The sequence below is a fragment of the Schistocerca americana genome, chromosome 11 (genome assembly GCF_021461395.2).
Source record: "Schistocerca americana isolate TAMUIC-IGC-003095 chromosome 11, iqSchAmer2.1, whole genome shotgun sequence".
Taxonomy (NCBI): Eukaryota; Metazoa; Arthropoda; class Insecta; order Orthoptera; family Acrididae; genus Schistocerca; species Schistocerca americana.
In genome coordinates this window covers 142,366,812-142,393,813 of record NC_060129.1, presented here as the reverse complement: position 1 = coordinate 142,393,813, position 27,002 = coordinate 142,366,812, and the positions used below count along the sequence as shown (strand labels likewise).

At 44.0% G+C, this 27,002-nt stretch overlaps 1 protein-coding gene and 1 non-coding gene across 2 annotated transcripts in view; both read right to left on the bottom strand.

Moving 5' to 3' along the window:
* The window catches only part of LOC124553397 (high affinity cGMP-specific 3',5'-cyclic phosphodiesterase 9A), a 223,355-nt gene that overhangs the window by 135,935 nt on the left and 60,418 nt on the right, over window positions 1-27,002 (bottom strand). The window contains exon 3 of the mRNA XM_047127263.1: window positions 15,594-15,642. Coding sequence (XP_046983219.1) covers window positions 15,594-15,642 — 49 coding nt within the window. The remainder of the gene's footprint in view (window positions 1-15,593; window positions 15,643-27,002) is intronic.
* Window positions 12,765-12,839, bottom strand: Trnat-ugu. Its single transcript has one exon. It is a non-coding gene; the product is annotated as a tRNA-Thr (tRNA).

The window sequence follows — 27,002 nt, the reverse complement described above, 5'->3', positions numbered from 1 at the left end:
TCGGCCACAGTGGCCGGCTCCAAGCCACAAAAGTTCGTTGTCTATACTGCCTCATTAAAGGAATTTGGATTTCTACTACCGAGCATTAATATGGGTTGTGGCTTAAGGGGACCACATTGTGGTTCAGGTCGAAAAAAATCGATTTTCGGTTTTCATCATATTCCGATAGATTGAAGTTTTACTTATGTACCTCTGAAAAGGATTTTGCTGCAAAAAAAAATTTCTAGCATTTAAAGAGCATTTTCCCATCACGTGTGTTTATGTGCCACACCCACTTTTCTGTCAGCCACTTTTCTGCATATATTTTAGATCTTTATATCCCCTGCATTGCACGTTAGCAGTGGAAGAAAATGATGGATGTTCGGATATTGCAGTTGCACTTAATGGAAGTTGGCAGAAAAGAGGACATACTTCTCTGAATGGAGTAGTGACTGACATGAGTTTAAACACCGGTAAAGTGTTAGATGTGGAGATAATGTCTAAATATTGCAAATGTTGTAAAGTCAATGAACATAGAGAACACAACCGTGTGGCTAATTTTAGAGGAACAAGTGGTGGTATGGAAGTTCATGGAGTACAACAAATATTTCATCGCTCCGTAGAAACAAGAGGTGTGCGGTACACCAAATATTTGGGCAATGGTGACAGTAAGGCACACAACAATGTGGTGAATTCGCCATATGGAGATGCCATTATTAGCAAAATAAAATGTGTAGGCCATAATCAAAAACATTTGGGAACAAGGCTGAGAACACTATCTGCTGATATGAGAGGAAAAAAATTAGAAGATGGAAAATTGTTGACCGGACAGGGTCTGTTAACTAAAACTGAAATAGTAACTTGAAGGTATACTATGGGCAGGCAATCTGGAGAAATAAAGAAAATGTGGAGGCAATGAAGACAGATGTTTGGGCCATATTCTTCCATAAGGCCTCTACTGATGATAAGCCATACCATGGATTGTGTCCATCAGGAGAAAATTCGTGGTGCAAATACAATAGGGCTCAGGCAACTGGAGAATCTTATTCTCACCAGCATTCTCTTCCTGCTGCTGTTATTACAGCAATTAAACCTATTTTCAGAGACTTGGCTCAACCTGGCCTTCTAAGGAAATGTTTGTATGGGCGGACACAGAACCCAAATGAATGTTTCAACAGCATAATATGGAACCGCCTTCCTAAAACTGTATTTGCAGGCATGCATACAATAAAACTAGGAGTTCATGATGCTGTAATTACATTCAATTGTGGTAATATTGGAAAATGTTGGGTACTGAAAAAGCTGGGAACTAATCCTGGCGAAAATATGATCACTGGGCTGCAACATTGCGATAAAATGAGGATAGCCGATGCAGACAGGTCTGCATCTAATATGGCCAAGAAAGGAAGACAAACTTCCAGAAAGGTGAAAAAGAAGCTGGAAGACCTGCTAGAGGCCAAACAAGGGCCACCATACGCAGCAGGACAGTTTTAATTAACTGTAAGAAACAAATTTCAAAAGTTTTTTCCGTCAATTTCCCGCAAACTAAAATGCTCAGTACATATGCCCCAATATATCAGAAACTATCATAGATAAATGAATGAAATTTTCAGAGAATCTGTATAACATAAAAAGCCACCTCTGGAACTACATTCATTAATCTTACCCCATTAGGAAGTTCACAAAAAATATTTTCTGCAGAAAAAACTTAATATTTTTTGTTAACAAATTAAAAAAAGTATTTTTAAAAACTATAAAATGGATAAAGTAGATTTTACTACAGTTGACTCTATTATCATCATGTAACATACAGTAAAAATATTAAGGTCCTGCATCAAATAGTTTTTTCAGAAATTGGTCAAATACTTGCCTAAATTAACATGGGTTTTGTTGTGTACATAGTTCCGCGTAGTCAGCACGTACACAACTTTCCCACTAGAGCGCGCCCCGCTAAGCACAACAGCGCAGGCGCAGCGCTCGTCCATCTCCGCACTACGAGATGGCGCTGCCTTAGAGACGGACCAAATTCTGCTTACGCCGATCCGCGTATTAATATGTCACGCAGCCAATGAGATTACTGCTAACGTAGAACCTTTCCTCCTCGCGGATCACACTCGCGCAGTGATACCTGAACGCTCGAGGTATTATAACGAGTGTACAGATTTCCGATTAGTCAGTCTGCCTTAGTCTGCATTAGTCTGCACCAGTCCATAGTCAAGTTTCAGTCTGCACCCAATAAGATTATCATATTCCTGCACATAGCCATGAAGATAAATGAATAGACACTTTGTCAAGTATCAGAGATATGTGAGAATAAGATTAACGTACCAAGACCAAAGGAACTACAGATTGTCAATTGTAAATAGCATCCAGAACCAAGTACAGTTATTTTTATGCTTGTTATTATTTTAATAAATGTGTGTGAAAATTAATCAACTTCTGTTTAAAGTTGGTCACCGTCAATCTGCTACTCTAAGTGTGCAAGTGGCATTTCTATCATCTGACCTAATGGCAGAAGATAAATACACCAAGATAGGACCACGAGACATATTGCTGACACTCGCCTACTTCATTAGAGCGACAGGTCAAATAATCTGATGGTATGTGTACCGAAGGTCTTACAGTACGCACACCACAGGTTTGATAGTCAGGGTGTGATCCAATTAAACCCTGCTGGAGACACTTCCAAGCAGATGTCTAAGGAGGAATGGCAGCCCACTATTCCTGAAGAAGCGAAAACAGAGCAAAAAATGGTTCAAATTGCTCTGAGCACTATGGGACTCAACATCTTAGGTCATAAGTCCCCTAGAACTTAGAACTACTTAAACGTAATTAACCTAAGGACATCACACACACCCATGCCCGAGGCAGGATTCGAACCTGCGACCGTAGCAGTCCCGCGGTTCCGGACTGCAGCGCCAGAACCGCTAGACCACTGCGGCCGGCAAAACAGAGCAGATAGTGATGTTGGACACTAGGGTCTCGCGTGATGTCTACATTCTAACTGATCCATTGGCTTCAGGTTGGGACTCTGGGCAGTCCAGTCCTTTCCAGGAATGCCATTACCCATAAACACAATTGCCTCACAGATGCTGCTTTATGACAGGGTGCATTGTCATGCTGATATGAACAATCGTCTACGAACTGTTCCTACTGTATGCAGGAGATAATTCCGTGCAGTGTGTGCATATCCTTCCACATTTAGGGCTTTGTATACTGCAGTAAGGGTACACACGCTAACCAGCTAACCACAGAAAACACCCGCTGTGCCAGGGCACCAGCTCTTCCATACTCACTGTTCGCACTACACATGACGGCAGCGATGGTTCCCCAGGTAATCATCAAACAATCTTCCATCGGACTGCCACAGGGTGCAGCGTGATTGATCACTCCAAATAGCCCATTTCCCAGTCACCCGCTGTTCAGTGGCGTCCCTCTCTACACTACCACAAGCGTCACTTAGCGTTCACTACAGAAACATATGGCTTTTGAGAAGCTATCAACCACTGTAATCCGTTCTTTTTAACTCCCTGTGCACAGCCATGTGCTGCAAGCACATGGAAGCGCATGGAAACGCCCTTCCCTGACGCATTGGTCAGGAGGAAGTTCAAAAATGTTCAAATGTGTGTGAAATCTTAATGGCACTTAACTGCTAAGGTCATCAGTCCCTAAGCTTACACATTACTTAACCTAAATTATCCTAAGGACAAACACACACACACCCATGCCCGAGGGAAAACTCGATCCTCCGCGCGGCCAATTTGAGTGCATAGATCCTGAGAAATTAGTACCCACAACAACCACCTCTGGTCGTAATAAAGGCTTCGATACGCCTGGGCATTGAGTCAAACAGAGCTTGGATGGCGTGTACAGGTACAGCTGCCCATGCAGCTTCAACACGATACCACAGTTCATCAAGAGTAGTGACTGGCGTATTGTGACGAGCCAGTTGCTCGGCCATCATATTCAGTTGGTGAGAGATCTGGAGAATGTGCTGGCCAGGACAGCAGTCGAACATTTTCTGTATCCAAAAAGGCCCGTACAGTACCTGCAACATGCGGTCGTGCATTATCTTGCTGAAATGTAGGGTTTCGCAGGGATCGAATGAAGGGTAGAGCCACGGGTCGTAACACATCTGAAATGTAACGTCCACTGTTCAAAGTGCCTTCAATGCGAACAAGAGGTGACCGAGACGTGTAACCGATGGCACTCCATACCATCACTACGGGTAATGGCGATGACGAATACACGCTTCCAATGTGCGTTCACCGCGATGTCGCCAAACACGGATGCGACCATCATGATGCTGTAAACAGAACCTGGATTCATCCGAAAAAATGAGGTTTTCCCATTCGTGCACCCACGACGGTTGTTGTCTTGCAAACGTCCACATCTGTTGACTCAGGGATCGAGACGTGGCTGCACGATCCGTTACAGCCATGCGGATAAGATGCCTGTCATCTCGAGTCCTAGTGATACGAGGTCGTTGGGATCCAGCACGTCGTTCCGTATTACCCTCCTGAACCCACCGATTCCATATTCTGCTAACAGTCACTGGATATCGACCAACGCGAGCAGCAATGTCGCGATACGATAAACCGCAATCGCGATAGGCTACAATCCGACCTTTATCAAAGTCGGAAAGGTGATGGTACGCATTTCTCCTCCTTGCACGAGGCATCACAACAACGTTTCACCAAGCAACGCCGGTCAACAGCCGTTTTTTGTATGAGAAATCGGTTGGAAACTTCGGATAATACCGCGCGGCTGGAGGAAGTTAGTTTTATGGAAATAAAACATCGTTAGTGGTCCGTAATGAAATATTTGTGTTGTTTTCTAGATCGGAAAACAGTTCGTCATAAAAGATGTTGACTTTTCTTACGGTATTTCTGAGCGATTTTCGCCCACACCAGGAAACCCGCCTGCTTGCACGTTTTTGAGGCATTATCTCGTTTGGCAATGTTGTTTCGCCCATAACCTGACGCTGCTTTGGAGAACTATGCACGTCTTGATGTGGATGTGGCACGACTACTGTTTGTTTGCATGTTTCTGAAAATGTTCAAATGCGTGTGAATTCCTAAGGGACCAAACTGCTTAGGTCATCAGTCCCTAACTTAAACTAACTTATGCTAAGAACAACACACCCACCTATGCCCGAGGGAGGACTCGAATCTCCGACGGGAGGGGCCGCGCAGTCCGTGACATGACGCCTTAAACCGCGCGGGTGCTTAGCGCGGATGCATGTTTCTGATTAAAGAGGCCTGTGCGCTTTTGTGTGAATATGGTTACCAACCTAAACGTTAGTTTTCCTTTGATCTGAAACTGTTCTCTTCCTCTGCGACGCGTCGAATGTGTGTTACGTCGCTGAGTTATATTAGTATGCATTTATGTAATGTGTAAGAGAAATGAAATAGTAGTGCCAGAGTTGAAGATCTCGCAATGACAGAGGTGGGTTGGGGAGAAAGGTGAGTGTACAGTAAATGATAAGTAGGGGAACGGAGAGTAAGTTGGTAATGAAATGGAGGAAAAGGGGTGAGGAGGAAGAAGAGAAATGAAAGATGAGAGGGAAGTAGGGAGGGAGGGCAGAGTCAGAGCGAAAGAGGGATGGGAAACAAAATGCTTTTCTTTTTTTTTCCGGTACGTAATTTTTTAAAATGATTTTATATAGTGTATGATTTGCAATATTTATTTGGTTATTGGGTGACTGCTTATTGTGTGTTAACACACTGTGTAGGCCTGAGTTTTCTTGAAAAGGGACGAGGTGTCTGCTGATATTTATGATGCTCCTACCTTTTTCTATTGTGTACGGTTTATGATATTCCTGTTGAAGGTTCTCCTCAAACCTTGAGCGTCTTATATTGTATTTCCACGCTCTGATGTGCTCTTTACCTCTTGTGTCAAATGTCCTCACAGTCATCTCAATGTAGATTTTTTCCACAATCCCTACATCTTAGGTAGCAGGTATCACATTGTCTCGTGTTGGTTTCAGTTCTGGGATATGTTACTGTATTGAATTATTCGCTTTTCAGGGCTGTTTGTTGAATATTTTATCTCTTTTGCACATCAGTTTATTGTGGTAGGACACTGAGGTTTCTGCTTAAATTCTGCTAGGAATCGTTTTCTTCCTTGGTCAAATGACAGAGGAAATGAGTTACTGAAATTTGCACACCCGCTGGTTGTTAATATTCACTACTGTTAGCTCCTGACGCTAGTTTCTTGGTTGATGGATTTGGGGGAGGGGACCAAACAGCGAGGTCATCTGTGCCGTCGGATTAGAGAAGGATGGAGAAGGAAATCGGCCGTGCCCTTTCAAAGGAACTACCCCGGCATCTGCCTCAAGTGATTCAGGGAAATCATGGAAAGTCTAAATCAGGATGGCCGGATGGGGCTTTGAACCGTCGTCTTCCCGAATGCCAGTCCAGTGTGGTAACCACTGCGTCACCCCGCTCGGTCCTGCTGGTTTTCTATGGTTGAGTGATGGGAGTTGTTCAGGACGCATTTTTTTTCCTGCATTGGCCATATTATCGTTTTTGGCCCCGCATAAGAAAATGGTTCAAATGGCTCTGAGCACTATGGGACTCAACAACTTAGGTCATAAGTCCCCTAGAACTTAGAACTACTTAAACCTGACTAACCTAAGGACATCACACACACCCATGCCCGAGGCAGGATTCGAACCTGCGACCATAGCAGTCCCGCGGTTCCGGACTGCAGCGCCAGAACCGCTAGACCACCGCGGCCGGCGGCCCCGCATCCCTAAGTTTTAAATTTCCTTGCACAGAGCTACCTCGGTGCATTTGTTGCTATATCGGCGGTTGTCGAATACGTCAGTTAGATGAATCCGCTTAAGTTGTTGGGAAAGTTTCATACGCCAGCAGACACTCACGTTTCGATCCACGTGTGGTCAGATGGAAGTAAGCAACCTTTTAGTGTTCAGATAATAACAGGTCAATATCTTTACTAATTACTGCAAACTCTTACGTTACCTGTTTCCGAATATTAACAACGATTTTCAGATAGTCTCATCGTAGTGTATAAACACTAGTAATATGACCACTAAACACAATGAAATATGATATAATATACTTCAATAAATTACACTTCTACCATGTGACTGCAAGGTGTATGCATATTTTATTGACATATTTTGTACCATTTTTCCTGATGTATAGTATGAATGTAACTAGTGTATACAGATTATGACTGAAGTATCTGGGTAGTATTGTCACATGTGAAAATAGTTGTCAATCTGCTGCGGCCAGAAATATGGATATCAAAAGTAGTGGCGATATTGACGTAATTAATTCTTGTCTGGTTGCAAAGTCCCTTAAAAATAAATTACCAAGTTGTCATTACGAAACAAGGAAGAAGGTAACGAACTTTATGTTGTTCAACTGCACTTTATTACATACCAAGTCACACCTACATCTACAGGGATACTCTACAAATCACATTTAAGTGCCGGGTAGAGAGTACGTGATGAATTAGATGATATAAGATACACTAATTTAAGAAAAATCGATATAATATTTCTACAGTTTGTTGAGTCAGAAAAAACATTCCACAATGTAAATTTGGGGCAAGTCCGTAAATCCTCAAATAAATGTACACTACCGGAAGGACGGATAATGTACCATATGTAGAGAAACCAGCAGGGTGAAGAGAACAATGAAAAGTGCAGAGCCAGAGTGTTTTTAGTCCTTTTCTATTTCTGTTGCACGAGAATCATTTAGTGAGTAATGCTACACTTTCTTCCTGACAGCAGGTTGGTTTTATTCAGGATACCCATACACAATATTATTCCCCACTCTTTTGGCTACAAAAACCTATTTTTCTACATCATCCTCGTTTAATGCTATGGACTTACGCCACATCACTGGCAAGTTCGGTATGCCCACATGGTGCCACTCTACCGGTCGACATCAGAGCCAACGTCTTTCTGCATCGCATCAATAAACTCCCCATTACCCATGCATGGCTTCTTGCGGAGTTTATCCTTCATTGGGTCAAACAGATAGAAGTCGGAGGGCGCGAGATACGGACTTTAGGGTGGATGAGGGAGAAGGTCCAATGAAGTTTTGTGAGGTCCTCTTGGATGCGCAGACTTACGTGAGTCCTTGAGCTGGAGAAGGATGTTTGTTTGCATTTTTTGTGGCGACGGACATGCTGAAGTCGTTTGTTTCATAGCACTATACTCTTCAGAGCTGATCGTTGCACCATGAGAGAGGACATAAAATGAAATAACCCCTTCAGAGTCCAGTAAGACCGTCGCGATTACTTTACCAGCTGAGGGTGCAGCTTAAAACTTTTTTTTTTTTCAGAGAAGAGGTAGTGTAGCGCCAGTCCATGGTATGCCATTTCTGAGCTGTGTGTGGCTCATGATCGTGCCATCTCTTATTTAACATCCTGTTTTTGCAGAACTGCCACCTCGTTATGTTAGTTTCAATTACTTGTGTCACTGGGTTGCTGCTTTGCCTGACCGTGAGCGGCAGCAGCAGCGCCGTATTTTCTTTCCTAGACTGCTATTACTTCCCGGTCGTCGTGTGTCGACCAGTCAGTTGGAACGCACCAGCAGTTAGTTCGGACCTGACAGTATAATTGGCTGAGATCGAAATAAGTGTCCAAGGAATAGAAAAGCAACTGGAATCACTCAATAGAGGAAAGTCCACTGGACCTGACGGGATACCAATTCGATTCTACACAGAGTACGCAAAAGAACTTGCCCCCCTTTAACAGCCGTGTACCGCAAGTCTCTAGAGGAACGGAGGGTTCCAAATGATTGGAAAAGAGCACAGATAGTCCCAGTCTTCAAGAAGGGTCGTCGAGCAGATGCGCAAAACTATAGACCTCTATCTCTGAAGTCGATCTCTTGTAGAATTTTAGAACATGTTTTTTGCTCGAGTATCATGTCGTTTTTGGAAACCCAGAATCTACTATGTAGGAATCAACACGGATTCCGGAAACAGCGATCGTGTGAGACCCAACTCGCTTTATTTGTTCATGAGACCCAGAAAATATTAGATACAGGCTCCCAGGTAGATGCTATTTTTCTTGACTTCCGGAAGGCGTTCGATACAGTTCCACACTGTCGCCTGATAAACAAAGTAAGAGCCTACGGAATATCAGACCAGCTGTATGGCTGGATTGAAGAGTTTTTAGCAAACAGAACACAGCATGTTGTTATCAATGGAGAGATGTCTACAGACGTTAAAGTAACCTCTGGCGTGCCACAGGGGAGTGTTATGGGACCATTGCTTTTCACAATATATATAAATGACCTAGTAGATAGTGTCGGAAGTTCCATGCGGCTTTTCGCGGATGATGCTGTAGTATACAGAGAAGTTGCAGCATTAGAAAATTGTAGCGAAATGCAGGAAGATCTGCAGCGGATAGGCACTTGGTGCAGGGAGTGGCAACTGTCCCTTAACATAGACAAATGTAATGTATTGCGAATACATAGAAAGAAGGATCCTTTATTGTATGATTATATGATAGCGGAACAAACACTGGTAGCAGTTACTTCTGTAAAATATCTGGGAGTATGCGTGCGGAACGATTTGAAGTGGAATGATCATATAAAATTAATTGTTGGTAAGGCGGGTACCAGTTTGAGATTCATTGGGAGAGTGCTTAGAAAATGTAGTCCATCAACAAAGGAGGTGGCTTACAAAACACTCGTTCGACCTATACTTGAGTATTGCTCATCAGTGTGGGATCCGTACCAGATCGGTCTGACGGAAGAGATAGAGAAGATCCAAAGAAGAGCGGCGAGTTTCGTCACAGGGTTATTTGGTAAGCGTGATAGCGTTACGGAGATGTTTGGCAGACTCTGCAAGAGAGGCGCTCTGCATCGCGGTGTAGCTTGCTGTGCAGGTTTCGAGAGGGTGCGTTTCTGGATGAGGTATCGAATATATTGCTTCCCCCTACTTATACCTCCCGAGGAGATCACGAATGTAAAATTAGAGAGATTAGAGCGCGCACGGAGGCTTTCAGACAGTCGTTCTTCCCGCGAACCATACGCGACTGAACAGGAAAGGGAGGTAATGACAGTGGCACGTAAAGTGCCCTCCGCCACACACCGTTGGGTGGCTTGCGGAGTATAAATGTAGATGTAGATGTAGATGTAGATGTTTGAGTTGGCACGCGGCCCTAGTTCAGTCGGGGCGCAGCAGCAGTGAGGTCCGGACCGCCATGACTCGCTCGACGGTTGCCGACACACACGACTGGAGTGGGGACGACTTCGATTGGTCCTCTTGCCAGACGGTGTGTATTTGGCCCGCGATCGCTTATGGGTTGGCTGTGTGTGGCGACTCGTAATTCGTCCCTGTTATTGTACAGTCACTGCCATTAGCATTGTCTGGTTCTTCGTGCAAATGTTCGTGAAACTGTGCGTAGCTTGTGTGATTTTGATTGGCAAGTTATTTTAAATGTTGTCGGCGTACTGGCTCTGAGGAGTCGGTCGGTTCGCGTGGAGCAGCGAGGAATTCTCGGCGGGGTGTAGTTTGGCCGGGGCGCGCTGGCGGTCTCTACGCGGTGTCGGAGAGAGTAGCACTGTTCCCATTGCTACGAGGTCCGTGGCTCACCGACCCCGGACACGAAAGTTGACTTTTGATTTAACCTACCAGCAAGTCAAAACTGTTCACATTTTGGAGCACGTTGTCGGCTGTTAGGATATTCCCGCGAGCATCCATGTGGTTTTCAAGTTGGAAAATTCTAGCAATCCTCTGGTGGAGTTTCACTGTATTTGGTTATTTGAACTGAAGTGCACCAGGGGAATCTTCTGCCCTGTGGCAGTTAACGTTCCAGTAACGTAAATTTCAGGCAGTGTAGTTTCCTCATCGTGTTGTTGCTGTCCAGTATGGTGTGTATTTTGACAGCTCCGTGTAAGATTGGTTGTGGGCGCCAATATCTTCTACGTTGTTCCGTTGAACTCCCTGTTGTGCGCTGGTCGGCTGAAGTGGAAGTTATCTTGTCGGTGGGTCCACGGTCGGTTGGGTTGTCGTCGGACCGTGAATGGTTGGCTCGACTGCCTGTCTCGCCTAAGAGAATTACAGGCCGACCGTCGAACATCTGGGCTCCCTTCTGTGAACTGCCTTATGTTTTTTTAATTTGATCTTCTTGTTGGTACTTGTGTGGCTTCTATCCGGTTTGGTGTTTTAAATTAGACTTGTTTTACTCTTAAGGCCCTCAGACTAGTTTAAAGTACTGTTTCTTGTAAGCCCTTTCGCATTTAAAAAAAATTTTGAATTTGTATGTCTTCGGCCTTTATCTGATTTGAATTTAACTTGTTTACTTTAACCTATTGAATTTTTAAGTCTTCAGCCTTCAGCCGGTTTGAGTTTCAGTTGTTTGTTGTTAAGGCCTTCAGTCTAAATTAAAGAACTGTTTCAAGTAAGGACTTTGGTATTTTAAAAAAATAGCCGGTTTGGTGTTTTAAATTAGAGTTGTTTTACTCTTAAGGCCCTCAGACTAGTTTAAAGTACTGTTTCACGTAAGCCCTTTCGGATTTAAAAAAAATTTTGAATTTGTATGTCTTCGGCCTTTATCTGATTTGAATTTAACTTGTTTACTTTAACCTATTGAACTTTTTAAGTCTTCAGCCTTCAGCCGGTTTGAGTTTCAGTTGTTTGTTCTTAAGGCCTTCAGTCTAAATTAAAGAACTGTTTCAAGTAAGGACTTTGGTATTTAAAAAAAATTAATGTTTTGGAGTTTTAAGTGTTTGGCCTTCAGCCTATTTGAATTTTACTTGTTTACTTCAGCCTAACTAAAGAACTATTTTAAGATAAGGTTTGGCTTTTAAATTTCTGATTATGCTTGCATTTTAAGTTATTGGCCTTCAGCCGTTTTTAAATTAAAGTGGCTCTCAGCCGGTAATTAAGTCCCAAAGATTAAAGCCTATGATTAAAAAAATTTTTGGGCTCTTCTAATGTTTGATCAAATAATAAAGTTGTACGTTGGAGTGTAACTGACAGCCCCTTATTTTGGCCCCCTTCCACAATTTATTCTATCTGTCCTGTCCTGCAGGTTAAGCGGGGCATTTCACTTTCGTTTCCGGTTATAAGTGATGAACACATATTCCATCGCCCGTCACTATGTTACACAAAAAGTTCTCACCATCAGCCTCGTACCGCTCAAGTAATTCCGCACAGGTGGTCCTTCGTTGCTCCTTGTGGTATTCTGTCAGGCGGCGAAGAAACCAGCGAGCACTCGCCCTACCCCAGCTGGTGGACGAGTATGTCAGCACTACCGACAGAGCCTCCCAGTTCAACAGTGAGGTAGCTGTGATCCGTCGATCACCTCGAAAGAGAGTGTCCGCACGCTGCAACGCTGCAGGAGTTAGAGCTGTGTGCGGCTGGGCGGTATGCGGTAGATTGTACAGGTTTGTGCCACCTCGTTTTGATGACAGGCGCCTCGCCCAACGGCTCACCGTGCTTTTGTTCAGTGTGAGGTTTCCGTAGACGTTCTGAAAGCGCCTCTGAATGTCTCTGGTGCTCTGGTTTTCCCAAAAAGAAACTCACTGAGAGCTCTCTGTTTGGAGCGGACCTTCCGTTACAGACGCCACTTCGAAAGCCAATGTCCCGTTCCACTCATCGGAACTTCATGCAACTATAGGGATGAAGCGGGAATATTCTACGAGCGCCCACAGCAAATTAAGTACTTTTCAACCGAAACCGGTAGAGAAAAAATATGTTGTACTACTTATTGGACATGAAATGATAATTGAATGGACACCCTAGCTGCAAACGGACGTTGATGTACTTCATTGGGGACATGTTGAAAATGTGTGCCCCGACCGGGACTCGAACCCGGGATCTCCTGCTTACATGGCAGACGCTCTATCCATCTGAGCCACCGCGGGCACAGAGGATAGTGCGTCTGCAGGGACTTATCCGTGGCACTCTCCCCGTGAGATCCACATTCCCAACATGTCCACACCACTACATTCGTAGTGCGCCTAATAGATGTTTGCCCATCATACTCATTACTCGTGGCAGATTAATCTACCAAGTCCCGTACGAGTTCAGGCATAGCGTGTGCTTTCGCACAAGAAGATCAATGGCCGGGAAGCCATATTTTAACTACACTCCTGGAAATTGAAATAAGAACACCGTGAATTCATTGTCCCAGGAAGGGGAAACTTTATTGACACATTCCTGGGGTCAGATACATCACATGATCACACTGACAGAACCACAGGCACATAGACACAGGCAACAGAGCATGCACAATGTCGGCACTAGTACAGTGTATATCCACCTTTCGCAGCAATGCAGGCTGCTATTCTCCCATGGAGACGATCGTAGAGATGCTGGATGTAGTCCTGTGGAACGGCTTGCCATGCCATTTCCACCTGGCGCCTCAGTTGGACCAGCGTTCGCGCTGGACGTGCAGACCGCGTGAGACGACGCTTCATCCAGTCCCAAACATGCTCAATGGGGGACAGATCCAGAGATCTTGCTGGCCAGGGTAGTTGACTTACACCTTCTAGAGCACGTTGGGTGGCACGGGATACATGCGGACGTGCATTGTCCTGTTGGAACAGCAAGTTCCCTTGCCGGTCTAGGAATGGTAGAACGATGGGTTCGATGACGGTTTGGATGTACCGTGCACTATTCAGTGTCCCCTCGACGATCACCAGTGGTGTACGGCCAGTGTAGGAGATCGCTCCCCACACCATGATGCCAGGTGTTGGCCCTGTGTGCCTCGGTCGTATGCAGTCCTGATTGTGGCGCTCACCTGCACGGCGCCAAACACGCATACGACCATCATTGGCACCAAGGCAGAAGCGACTCTTATCGCTGAAGACGACACGTCTCCATTCGTCCCTCCATTCACGCCTGTCGCGACACCACTGGAGGCGGGCTGCACGATGTTGGGGCGTGAGCGGAAGACGGCCTAACGGTGTGCGGGACCGTAGCCCAGCTTCATGGAGACGGTTGCGAATGGTCCTCGCCGATACCCCAGGAGCAACAGTGTCCCTAATTTGCTGGGATGTGGCGGTGCGGTCCCCTACGGCACTGCGTAGGATCCTACGGTCTTGGCGTGCATCCGTGCGTCGCTGCGGTCCGGTCCCAGGTCGACGGGCACGCGCACCTTCCGCCGACCGCTGGCGACAACATCGATGTACTGTGGAGACCTCACGCCCCACGTGTTGAGCAATTCGGCGGTACGTCCACCCGGCCTCCCGCATGCCCACTATACGCGCTCGCTCAAAGTCCGTCTACTGCACATACGGTTCACGTCCACGCTGTCTCGGCATGCTACCAGTGTTAAAGACTGCGATGGAGCTCCGTATGCCACGGCAAACTGGCTGACACTGACGGCGGCGGTGCGCAAATGCTGCGCAGCTAACGCCATTCGACGGCCGACACCGCGGTTCCTGGTGTGTCCGCTGTGCCGTGCGTGTGATCATTGCTTGTACAGCCCTCTCGCAGTGTCCGGAGCAAGTATGGTGGGTCTGACACACCGGTGTCAATGTGTTCTTTTTTCCATTTCCAGGAGTGTATATATGACGGCAGGACGACGGTTCAATCCCGTCTCCGGCCATCCTGATTTAGGTTTTCCGTAATTTCCCTAAATCGCTTCAGGCAAATGCCGGGATGGTTCCTTTGAAAGGGCACGGCCGACTTCCTTCCCAATCCTTCCCTAACCCGAGCTTGCGCTCCGTCTCTAATGACCTCGTTGTCGACGGGACGTTAAACACTAACCACCACCACCACCACCACTATATACGACGGTAGTATCTGTTCCCGAAAGAACAGTTACCGTGCAGCTAGGGTGTCCATTTAATTATCATTTCATTTCTAGCAAAGCTGCATGGTCATTCACGGTAACTGTTCTTTCGGGAACAGATACTACCGTCATATATACTTATTGGACACTCTTCTCATATAATGAGAAGTCAAAATCCCTCAATGCTAAACGTAGACACTACTGTACGGTAATTCGCCCAGAAGCAGTTTATGCAGCAGCATGTTTGACTAAAAAATAAGTAGGGCGATTATGCAAGCAAAAGGAACATGGAAGCAGAAAGGAACATCTTGGACCACTTAACCCGTAATAGTTGACTTTATACAAACACTGAAAAAATTTACAGACATGATTAGGAAAAGAATAATAGCTTTCTGTCACCGCATCGAGTAAATGTGTCTCAATAGACTAACAAATGGCTGTTCACTTATTTCTGTCAGTTAAAAATGGATAACACATGGTGCAAAGGAATTGGAAGAAGCATGTCAGAATTCGGAATTCCTGTGCAAGATATTGAAGAACAACTGGCACTCAGAAAGAAATTGTAAGATTGCAAGGATTTCTGCGGAAAACGCAAGAGGAGTACTGGAGCCACTTGTACGGAAGAGAGAAGAGAGAAACATACGAAAGTAATGAGAGAAATGTGGAAGAAGAAGGTGAATGCACAGTTGAATTAAACATAGTCCATAGGCACTCATACAGAAAGTAAGAAAGAATAAATGATAATAATAAATAAATAAATAAATAAAAATAAATCAGTAAAGATGTGAAGACAGTGGATGAGGGTGAGAAAATACAACTGGCTGACACAGATGAGTGTTGTCATTGGTTGGTCTCTTAGTAAGCTCTTCCAGGCGTCTCACCTTTCCTCCAGACCCCGGATGTCGATCCCCACCTCGTCCAGCAGCATACCTGGAACATACGATAAATCATGTACGTCACTCATCCACCGTATCACTGTAGAAGAAGGAAAAGGAAACAGGCACGAGGAGATACACTAAAATATACACAAAATATCACAAGTAAAAGCAAATCACAGTGCTGGACCAATCATCGTAGGAAGTAAACCGAATGGAGAAGTAAATCAAATGGAATCAGAAAAAAGTGCAAGCATTTTGCAGACGATTTTCCAATCTTTTCATAAAATCTGACAGAAGCGGATACTCGAATCAATCTTCAGAAAACTACTCAATAGAACTGTAAAAAGAAAATGCATGATAAATGTAAAACAAAATGCACCAAAATACATAGAAACACAAAGAGATGAGATAGATAAACTTTTCGTTCTCTGTGCCCACAAATGTTTATCTTAGTTCTTTTTTTTGCCACAAATACGAGAATTTTTCCGCTTATAGAACGATTGTGCACAAGTGTGGACTTCCTAGTTCTTAATTTTTAGCACTACAACGCAGCATCTTGCAAAGAACGATTGGCGTATTAGTTTAGACTTGATCCTATGCTGAAAATGGTTGCGCATAAAAACGAGAAACATTTATACGTACATGCTTATCATGCGTAAATGTTAGACAGACAGTCCGTGTTGTTCGCTATATACTCTAGATGGTAAGAATTAGTTCACATTTGCATAAATTTAGTTCATTACTATGAAATGACACACTTTATGAACATCCTCTTACATGGACCTCTGGTCATACGGCAGGTAAAAGAAAAAGAAGTTAGATGTTCCACAATCAGCGATTGTGAAACTGTAATGAAAACATGGGATATGTCGATCTTTGTGACAGATTTTTATGATATTACATATGTTACATTCGAACAATGGCTGGTATGGATTTTTAATTATTTTATATTCCACCTGATTGTCCACTTTTGGTCTGTGTACTACATTCGATATTCAACAAAACAGACTGCCATTAATTGACTACAAAATACGCGTTGACAAAGTTATAATTAATTACAAATATGTCATGCTAATTGCTAGGCAAAGAGGACATTCTTGTGCAGTGAATGCATCTGACACTGAAGATGCAGATGGTGTAAAAAATCTGTATACATAGGCAAGAAGAGCACTTTTGAAACCGACACCAGAGGTTAGACCTGGCAATGCTTCGTGACGCAAAGAATGTCTCAAAACGCAGGAAACGTAGCTGCAATTCGGATACAAGCGTTATGTATATCAAATGTGAAATTTATGTATGTACTGTGGACAATAATTGTTCTGAAACTTATAGCCAAACATAAAGATTCTTTTACTGGCAATACAAATTATTACGTACCACAAACAATTGTACAATTTTTATTTACTTGCATTTATAAAGCTATCTGAGATCATCAACAAAAGCATGTATTGGAAATCATATATTCCACACGTGTTAACATTTTAAGAAACCTATTTTCTGTGCACATTAGCATAGACAGTTCATTGTCTTAAATAAATAAAAATATTTTATTGTAACAGGAAGAGAAAATACAAGGCAAAGACTATTGTGCGATTGGAGGTTCACACACATGGACTCCGTTTATACCTTAGTGAACCAGAAAAAAATTACTCTGCATTTGTGTCTTTCTTGCGAACTGTTTGTTGAAATATATGAAAAGAAAAAAAATCCTGTGAATGTTTTCAATGTCGTGTGTAAGAGGATAAATATATTGGGGAAACCACAATTAGAACGTAATACAAAGATTTACGATAAATAAAAGGGTTAGTAGGAAAGAGCATATGATATGATTAAAAATATCTGCAGGAAGAAATGTATTTCCAAAAATATAAACTAAAACACTGTGCCATAGTTTCAAGAACAGAATGTGTACATGTCTGTGAATGCTCAACGATGAAGTATATGCTGGAGACAACAGAGATATTTGCACGATAGACTCTCAGTAAAATAATGGGTGCAGTACAAACTAGGGGCGGTGGGGGTCGCAAAATGAGAAGTCGTGAGGAGATGCAGCAAAATTCACAGGAAATATGAGAAGTAAGGGCCAAGCGAAGGTTAATCTTCTTTGGACACCTTTACCGAATGGTTGAGAACAGGCTAACGGAACAAATATTCCTGTATTTTTGGAAAAATAAGTGAACAGCAGTACGGATTACAGAAATAAGAAAAGATCAACAAATAAACAACATCACAAAATCGGAAATAGCATAAATTTTTTAAGAATAAAATACTAAATTTAGAAGAATTTAGAAATACTAAATTTAGAAGAGATGAAATGAGAAGTCGGGCACAATAGGGACAGAAGAAAGGAGAAGACAACATTTGGGGAAAGATGATGGAGTACAAGAATAATATACAGAAGAATGGAAAAGAAAATTGAGAATGCGCTAGCTGACGATCAGTTTGGCTTTAGGAAAAGTAAAGGGACGGGAGAGGCAATTCTGACGTTGCGGCTAATAATGGAAGCAAGGCTAAAGAAAAATCAAGACACTTTCATAGGATTTGTCGACCTGGAAAAAGCGTTCGACAATATAAAATGGTGCAAGCTGTTCGAGATTCTGAAAAATGTAGGGGTAAGCTATAGGGAGAGACGGGTCATATACAATATGTACAACAACCAAGAGGGAATAATAAGAGTGGACGATCAAGAACGAAGTGCTCGTATTAAGAAGGGTGTAAGACAAGGCTGTAGCCTTTCGCCCCTACTCTTCAATCTGTACATCGAGGAAGCAAATAAAAGAAAGGTTCAGGAGTGGAATTAAAATACAAGGTGAAAGGATATCAATGATACGATTCGCTGATGACATTGCTATCCTGAGTGAAAGTGAAGAAGAATTAAATGATCTGCTGAATGGAATGAACAGTCTAATGAGTACACAGTATGGTTTGAGAGTAAATCGGAGAAAGACGAAGGTAATGAGAAGTAGTAGAAATGAGAACAGCGAGAAACTTAACATCAGGATTGATGGTCACGAAGTCAATGAAGTTAAGGAACTCTGCTACCTAGGCAGAGGAGCAAGGAGGACATCAAAAGCAGACTCGCTAAGGCAAAAAAGGCATTTCTAGCCAAGAGAAGTCTACTAATATCAAATACCGGCCTTAGTTTGAGGAAGAAATTTCTGAGGATGTACGTCTGGAGTACAGCATTGTATGGTAGTGAAACATGGACTGTGGGAAAACCGGAACAGAAGAGAATCGAAGCATTTGAGATGTGGTGCTATAGACGAATGTTGAAAATTAGGTGGACTGATAAGGTAAGGAATGAGGAGGTTCTATGCAGAATCGGAGAGGAAAGGAATATGTGGAAAACACTGATAAGGAGAAGGGACGGGATGATAGGACATCTGCTAAGACATGAGGGAATGACTTCCATGGTACTAGAGGGAGCTGTAGAGGGCAAAAACTGTAGAGGAAGACAGAGGTGGAATACGTCAAGCAAATAATTGGGGACGTAGGTTGCAAGTGCTACTCTGAGATGAAGAGGTTAGCACAGGAAAGGAATTCGTGGCGGGCCGCATCAAACCAGTGAGTAGACTGCTGACCAAAAAAAAAAAGAAAAAGATGGAGTACTGGATAAAAAGGAAACAACGAAAAAGAAAGAAAAGAAACGGAAGCTGTTGCGTCACAGCAGTTTCTTAATATGTGAGTTTCAACAATTGACCAGGTGCCGGTAGGACCAGTACTATGAGGGACCCGTACGAACTTCATTACGTCTACAGACAGTTCATCCACACTGAGAATCGAGGTTAACGACGCTTTTTGCCTGTTCTCGACATTGATACTGGCGAGATACCTATCCTGGATTCAAAGGGTTTCGAGAATGTTTTAAAGTTCTAAGTCGGATAACAAGTAATATTTTTTCGTGTGATACAATTACAAATCCAAAATTCCCTTTTCTTTCCCTTTGCTTGTGCTGTGAAACCTTTCTTCTTGCCAGATGTCATGATTCTGCGTCAATGGGAAGTACGCTAAGGTTTTTATTGGATTGACTAAGAAATTTATACTTAATACACCGCCAAAGGACTAAAGACTTTAGTAGGAGACATAAATTTCAACTTGACACGTCTTCCCGTTCCTGAGAATAAGGACTTTTAACAGTCGGACAGACAGACAGACGCACAAGAAAGCTATGGTATAAGAGTTCTGTTTTCACCGAGTGAGGTACAGAACGCTAAAAAATCAGCCGAAAAAAATCATGCCTTCTTGTTGGAAATCATTCCATGCGCAACGTCTCCTCTACCAAATCCGCGTCTTCATGAACTTGCAGATAGTAATGGTGAGCTCCACCCAGTTGGATTGGGAAGGAGCGCCTGGGTCCCCGGCACGTATCCATCCAGTGGGATTGTGTGGAGGTCCGGTGAGCCGGCCACTCCGTGGATGGGTTTTAGGCGGTTTTCCATCTGCCTCGGCGAATGCGGGCTGGTTCCCCTTATTCCGCCTCAGCTACACTATATAGGCGATTGCCGCGTACACAAGTTCTCCACGTAGGTGTACACCACCACCATTACCACGCAAACAGAGGGGTTACACTCGTCAGCCCGGGGGGAGGGGGGGGGGGGGGAGTCCACCAGGGGCCGAACCGCCGAACCGCACAATTACCCTGAAAGAGTGGTTCGGGGTGGGGCGGTGGAGGGGTGAAGTGGACTGCGGTAGTCGTCGTGGGGTTGTGGACCACTGCGGCTGCGGCGGGGACGGAGCCTCTCCGTCGTTTCTAGGCCCCCAGTTAACATACAATGCAACACAATACAATGGTATAAACAAATTCTCCGTTCTAGTTAATAAACTTGTGACCAAAATCAAAGCAACAAACCGATATTTCCCCGTTCTGTGTCTAATTCGCGATATAATCACACAGACTGTAATGAAGATGTCGGATGTCCGTACGATCGTGTTCTGCACGGAAGATGGCATTCTGGTTAACAGACAGCCATGCCAACGATGACGTCAGGGCACCTATGAAACGAGATAGTGTTTGCCGGGTAGTCCCACATCCGCAATCGCTGAGTACACAGTCACAGACGGTGCAGTATGGCGCAGAGAAGACGCCTAACAGGCTCTCTGCCATGAAGGGCCATAGGAAGAACGTAAGCAAGACACTCGGAAGCCCGCCACTGTGGCCGAGCGGTTCTAGGCACTTCAGTTGGGAACCGCGCTGCTGCTACGGTCGCAGGCTCGAATCCTGCCTCGGGAATGAATGTGTGTGATGTCCTTACGTTAGTTAGGTTTAAGTAGTTCTAAGTCTAGCGGACTGATGACCTGAGATGTTAAGTCCCATAGTGCTTACAAGGGAACCTCCCCATCGCACCCCCCTCAGATTTAGTTATAAAAGGGCAGAGTGGATAGGCCTTGAAAAACTGAACACAGATCAATCGAGAAACCAGGAAGAAGATGTGTGGAACTATGGAAAAATAAGCAAAATATTCAAACTGAGTAGTCCATGCGCAAGAAATGCAACATCAAGGAAAATGTGAGCTCAGTAGTGCCGTGGTCCCGTGGTTACCGTGAGCAGCTGCGAAACGAGAGGTCCTCGGTTCAAGTCTTCCCGCGAATGGAAATTGTATTTTTTTTATTTTCAGTTTATGTGACAAACTCTTATGTTTTCATCACTTTTTTGGGAGTGATTATCACATCCACAAGAAAACCTAAATCGGGCAAGGTAGAAGAATCTTTTTACCCATTCGCCAAGTGTACAAGTTAGGTGGGTCGACAACATATTCCTGTCATGTGAAGCACATGCCGTCACCAGTGTCGTATAGAATATATCAGACGTGATGTCCTGTGGAGGAATCGGTTGAACTATGACCTTGCGATCAAATGTTTTCGGTTCCCATTGGAGAGGCACGTCCTTTCGTCTACTAATCGCACGGTTTTGCGGTGCGGTCGCAAAAGACAGACACTAAACTTATTACAGTGAACAGAGACGTCAATGAACTAACAGACAGATCATAACTATGCAAAAATAAAGAAAATAAACTTTTCACTCGAGGGAAGACTTGAACCAAGAACCTCTCGGTTTTTTTTGTTTTTTTTTTTTTGAAGCTAAACTGGGATCGGTTCTCCTTAATAACTCCTCCTATTCCATATATATATATATATATATATATATATATATATATATATATATATATATATATATATATAAAATCTCATTTTGTTGCGGACGTCCGATGACACCCATTTAGGTTCTTCGTTGATCTGTTCACTCAGTTTTTTTTTTGTTACAGAGGGTAGGTAACCCTCTGACCGAACACGCTGAGCTACCGTGCCGGCGACTCGTTCGGTGGCCGCTCACGCTAACCACGGGACCACGGCACCACTGAGCTCAATTTCTCCCTGATGTTGCCTATCTTGCGCATGGACTACTCAGTTTGTGTATTTTGCTTATTTTTTTCGTTGTTCCACCTAACTTCTTCCTGTTTTCTAGATTTATCTGTGTTCAGTTTTTCAAGGCCTATCCACTGTGCCAACTCATAACTAAATCCGAGGGGGTGCGATGGGGAGGTTCCCTTGTCAGAACCATTTGAACAGTCGCAAACTGATGTGGCATGATGGCTTAGTGTGGACCGTTATGTTGTTTCTCAGATGTGGCGACAGCTTATAGAGACAGAAACTGTGGTGTCACCGCCAGACACCAAACTTGCAAGGTGGTAGCCTTTAAATCGGCCGCGGTCGGTTAGTATACGTCGGACCCGCGTGTCGCCGCTATCAGTGATTGCAGACCGAGCGCCGCCACACGGCAGGTCTAGAGAGACTTCGTAGCACTCGCCCCAGTTGTACAGCCGACTTTGCTAGCGATGGTTCACTGACAAAATACGCTCTCATTTGCCGAGACGATAGTTAGCATAGCCTTCAGCTACGTCATTTGCTACGAGCTAGCAAGGCGCCATTACCAGTTACTTTTGATGCTGTAACACATGTAGCGTCAAGAGCGATGTTCAGCAATTATGGATTAAAGTTAAGTACTCCAGCAGCTAAGTACGTTTTATGCTAGTATAATTTCCTTGACCTGTTCCAGACCTCAAGCCAGCCTGCGTGAGCTAAAACGCGTGCCTTTCGCCTTCCTCTCATAGTGGGTTGGGTTTCTTGCCAATCCACAACAGAAACAGTATCCTGAAGATCACGACAGGGGCCACCACGGGTGACATCAGAAAGTTAGGATCGTTATTTGGTTGCAAGGGCACGACGGTGCCGCCTTAGGACTGCACTTCAACTGGAATTTGACCTCGCAGCATCCACTGGACGAGTTCTATCGAGGTAAAGTGTGTACGGAAGGCTTCAGCATAGTGGTCTTTATTGTACCTTCTGTACATGTACCTCTGATACGTCTTCACAGAAGGGAACGTCTAGAGTGGAGTCGTCAACACGCCACCTGTGGGCCAATGTTTTTTCCACAGATGAGTCGCGATTTACGAGGTGCATTCAAGTTCTAAGGCCTCCGATTTTTTTTTCTAACTAACTACTAACCCGAAATCGATGAAACTGGCGTTACTTCTCGACGTTATCGCCCTGCAGACGTACACATTTTTCACAGTGCTGACGCCATGATTCCATGGCAGCGGCGAAGGCTTCCTTAGGAGTCTGTTTTGACCACTGGAAAATCGCTGAGGCAATAGCAGCACGGCTGGTGAATGTGCAGCCACGGAGAGTGTCTTTCATTGTTGGAAAAAGCCAAAAGTCACTAGGAGCCAGGGCAGGTGAGTAGGGAGCATGAGGAATCACTTCAAAGTTGTTATCACGAAGAAACTGTTGCGTATCGTTAGCTCGATGTGCGGGTGCGTTGTCTCGGTGAAACAGCACACACGCAGCCCTTCCCGGACGTTTTTGTTGCAGTGCAGGAAGGAATTTGTTGTTCAAAACATTTTCGTAGGATGCACCTGTTACCGTAGTGCCCTTTGGAACGCAATGGGTAAGGATTACGCCCTCGCTGTTCCAGAACATGGACACCATCATTTTTTCAGCACTGGGGGTTACCCGAAATTTTTTTGGTGGCGGTGAATCTGTGTACTTCCATTGAGCTGACTGGCGCTTTGTTTCTGGATTGAAAAATGGCATCCACGTCTCATCCATTGTCACAACAGACGAAGAGAAAGACCCATTCGTGCTGTCTTTGTGCGTCAACATTGCTCGGCAACACGCCACACGGTTAACCGTGTGGTCGTCCGTCAGCATTCGTAGCACCCACCTGGATGACACTTTTCGCATTTTCAGGTAGTCATGCAGGATTGTGTGCACAGAACCCACAGAAATGCCAACTCTGGAGGCGATCTGTTCAACAGTCGTTCGGCGATCCCCCAAAAAAATTCTCTCCACTTTCTCGATTGTGTCGTCAGACAGGCTTGTGCGAGCCCGAGGTTGTTTCGGTTTGTTGTCACACGATGTTCTGCCTTCATTAAACTGTCGCACCCACGAACGCACTTTCGACACATCCATTACTCCATCACCACATGTCTCCTTCAACTGTAGATGAATTTCAATTGGTTTCACACCACGCAAATTCAGAAAACGAATGATTGCACACTGTTCAAGTAAGGAAAACGTCGCCATTTTAAGTATTTAAAACACTTCTCATTGTCGCCACTGGCGGTAAAATTCTGCCGTATGGTGCTGCCATCTCTGGGACGTATTGACAATGAACGCGGCCTCATTTTAAAACAATGCGCATATTTCTATCTCTTTCCAGCCTGGAGAAAAAAAATCGGAGGCCTTAGAACTTGAATGCACCTCGTATGTTCCTTATCGAAATATATTTGTTTTGATGTCCTCTGCTCCCTGTATGCTCTTTATTTGTATGAAGTATTGAGTGCTATGGATAAGAAATTTCAGACTGATTCTGTGTTTCTGGATTTCCACATAAGCGGCTTCTAGTGAAATTTCTTGGTTATGGAATATCGTCTCAGTTATGTGACTGGATTTGTGAATCCTGTCAGAGATGTCACAGTTCGTAGTAATTGATGGAAAGCCATCGAGTAAAACAGAAGTGGTTTCTGGTGTTCCCCAAGGTAGTGTCATAGGACCTTTGCTGTACCTTATCTATATAAATGACTTGAGAGACAATCTGAGCAGCCGTCTTAGTTTGTTTGCAGATCACGCTATCGTTTATCGTCTAGTGAAATCATCAGGAGATCAAAACAAATTGAAAAACGATTTACAAAGGATATCTGAATGGTGCGAAAATTGGCAGTTGACCCTGAATCACGAAAAGTGTGAGGTCGTGCACATGAGTGCTTAAAGGAATTTGTTAAACTTTGGTTATGCAGTAAATCAGTTTAATCTAAAAGCCGTAAATTCAACTAAATACCTAGTTATTACAATTACTAACTACTTAAAATGGAAGGAACACATACAAAATGTTGTGGGGAAGGCTAACCAAAGACTGGCAGGACACTTGGAAAATGTGACAGACCTACTAAGGAGACTGCCTACACAACGCTTGTCGTCCTCTTTTAGAATACTGCTGCACGGTGTGGGATCCTTACCAGGTAGGACTGACGGAGTACATCGAAAAAGTTCAAAGAAGAGCAGCACGTTTTGTATTATCGCGAAATAGAGGAGAGAGTGTTACTGAAATGATACAGGATTTGGACTGGACATCATTAAAAGAAAGGCGTTTTTCGTTGCGACGGAATCTTCTCATGAAATTCCAATCAACAACTTTCTCCTCTGAATGAACATATATTTTGTTGACACCGACCTGCATAGGAAGAAACGATCACCACGATAAAATAAGGCAAATCAGAGCTCGAACGGAAAGATACAGGTGTTCGTTCTTTTCGCGCGCTATACGAGATTGGAATAACAGAGAATTGTCAAGGTGGTTCGATGAACCCTCTGCCAGGCACTTAAATGTAATTTGCAGAGTATCCATGTAGTTGTAGATTAATTTGAACGAACAGTTTCCGAACAAACTGTAGAATACACAATATATGTAGGAGAACCAAGAGACAACAATAAGAATGGGAGACCAAGAACAAAGTACTAGCGTAAGAGACAACAATAAGAATGGGAGACCAAGAACAAAGTACTAGCGTCTTAAAGAGAGTAAGACCGCGCGGGATATTTAGCCCCCCCCCCCTACTGTAATATCTATACTTCAAAGAAGCAATAGTGGAAATAAAATAAAGGCTAAGGAGTGCACTAAAAACCATGGCTACCGAGTGATGTTGAAAATTAGGTGCACTGATAAGATAAGGGAAACATCGACAAGCAGAAAGGGCAAGAAGATACGGTTGGTGTTAAGACGCCAGGGAATAGTTCTACGGTTCCAGAGGAAGCTGTAGAGAGTAAAAATTGTTGTGAAAGGCAGAGACTGGAATGCATCGAACGAATGATTGAGGGCGTACGGTGCAGATGTTACTCCGAAAAAAAAAAAAATGGTTCAAATGGTTCTGAGGACTATGGGATTAACATCTGAGGTCATCAGTCTCCTAGAACTTAGAACTACTTAAACCTTACTAACCTAAGGACATCACACACATCCATGCCCGAGGCAGGATTCAAACATGCGACCGTTGCGGTCTCGCGGTGTTACTCTGAGATGAAGAGGCTGGCACACGAGAGGAATTAGTGGCGGGCAGCATCAAATCGGTCACAAGAGACGAAAGAAAAACCAAAATGCCGGACATTTTACGAAATTTTAAAAACGACTGCTGGACTCAACCAAAATACGAGAAAAAGAACAGATTTTCTTCTTTTCTGGACAAGTGGTAACCCCCAACTGACGAGCAGCTAAAATGAGTAATGGTAACCTACGTCCTCAATTATTTGCTTGACGTATTCCAATCTCTCTTTTGTGGACAAGTGGTAACCCCAACTGACGAGCAGCTAAAATGAGTAATGGTAACCTACGTCCTCAATTATTTGCTTGACGTATTCCAATCGCTGTCTTCCTCTACAGTTTTTGCCCTCTACAGCTCCCTCTAGTACCATGGAAGTCATTCCCTCATGTCTTAGCAGATGTCCTATCATCCTGTCCCTTCTCCTTATTAGTGTTTTCCACATATTCCTTTCCTCTCCGATTCTGCGTAGAACCTCCTCATTCCTTACCTTATCAGTCCACCTAATTTTCAACATTCGTCTATAGCACCACATCTCAAATGCTTCGATTCTCTTATGTTCCGGTTTTCCCACAGTCCATGTTTCACTACCATACAATGCTGTACTCCAGACGTACATCCTCAGAAATTTCTTCCTCAAATTAAGGCCGGTATTTGATATTAGTACTCTTGGCTAGAAATGATTTTTTGGCCATAGCGAGTCTGCTTTTGATGTCCTCCTTGCTCCGTCCGTCATTGGTTATTTTACTGCCTAGGTAGCAGAATTCCTTAACTTCATTGACTTCGTGACCATCAATCCTGATGTTAAGTTGCTCGCTGT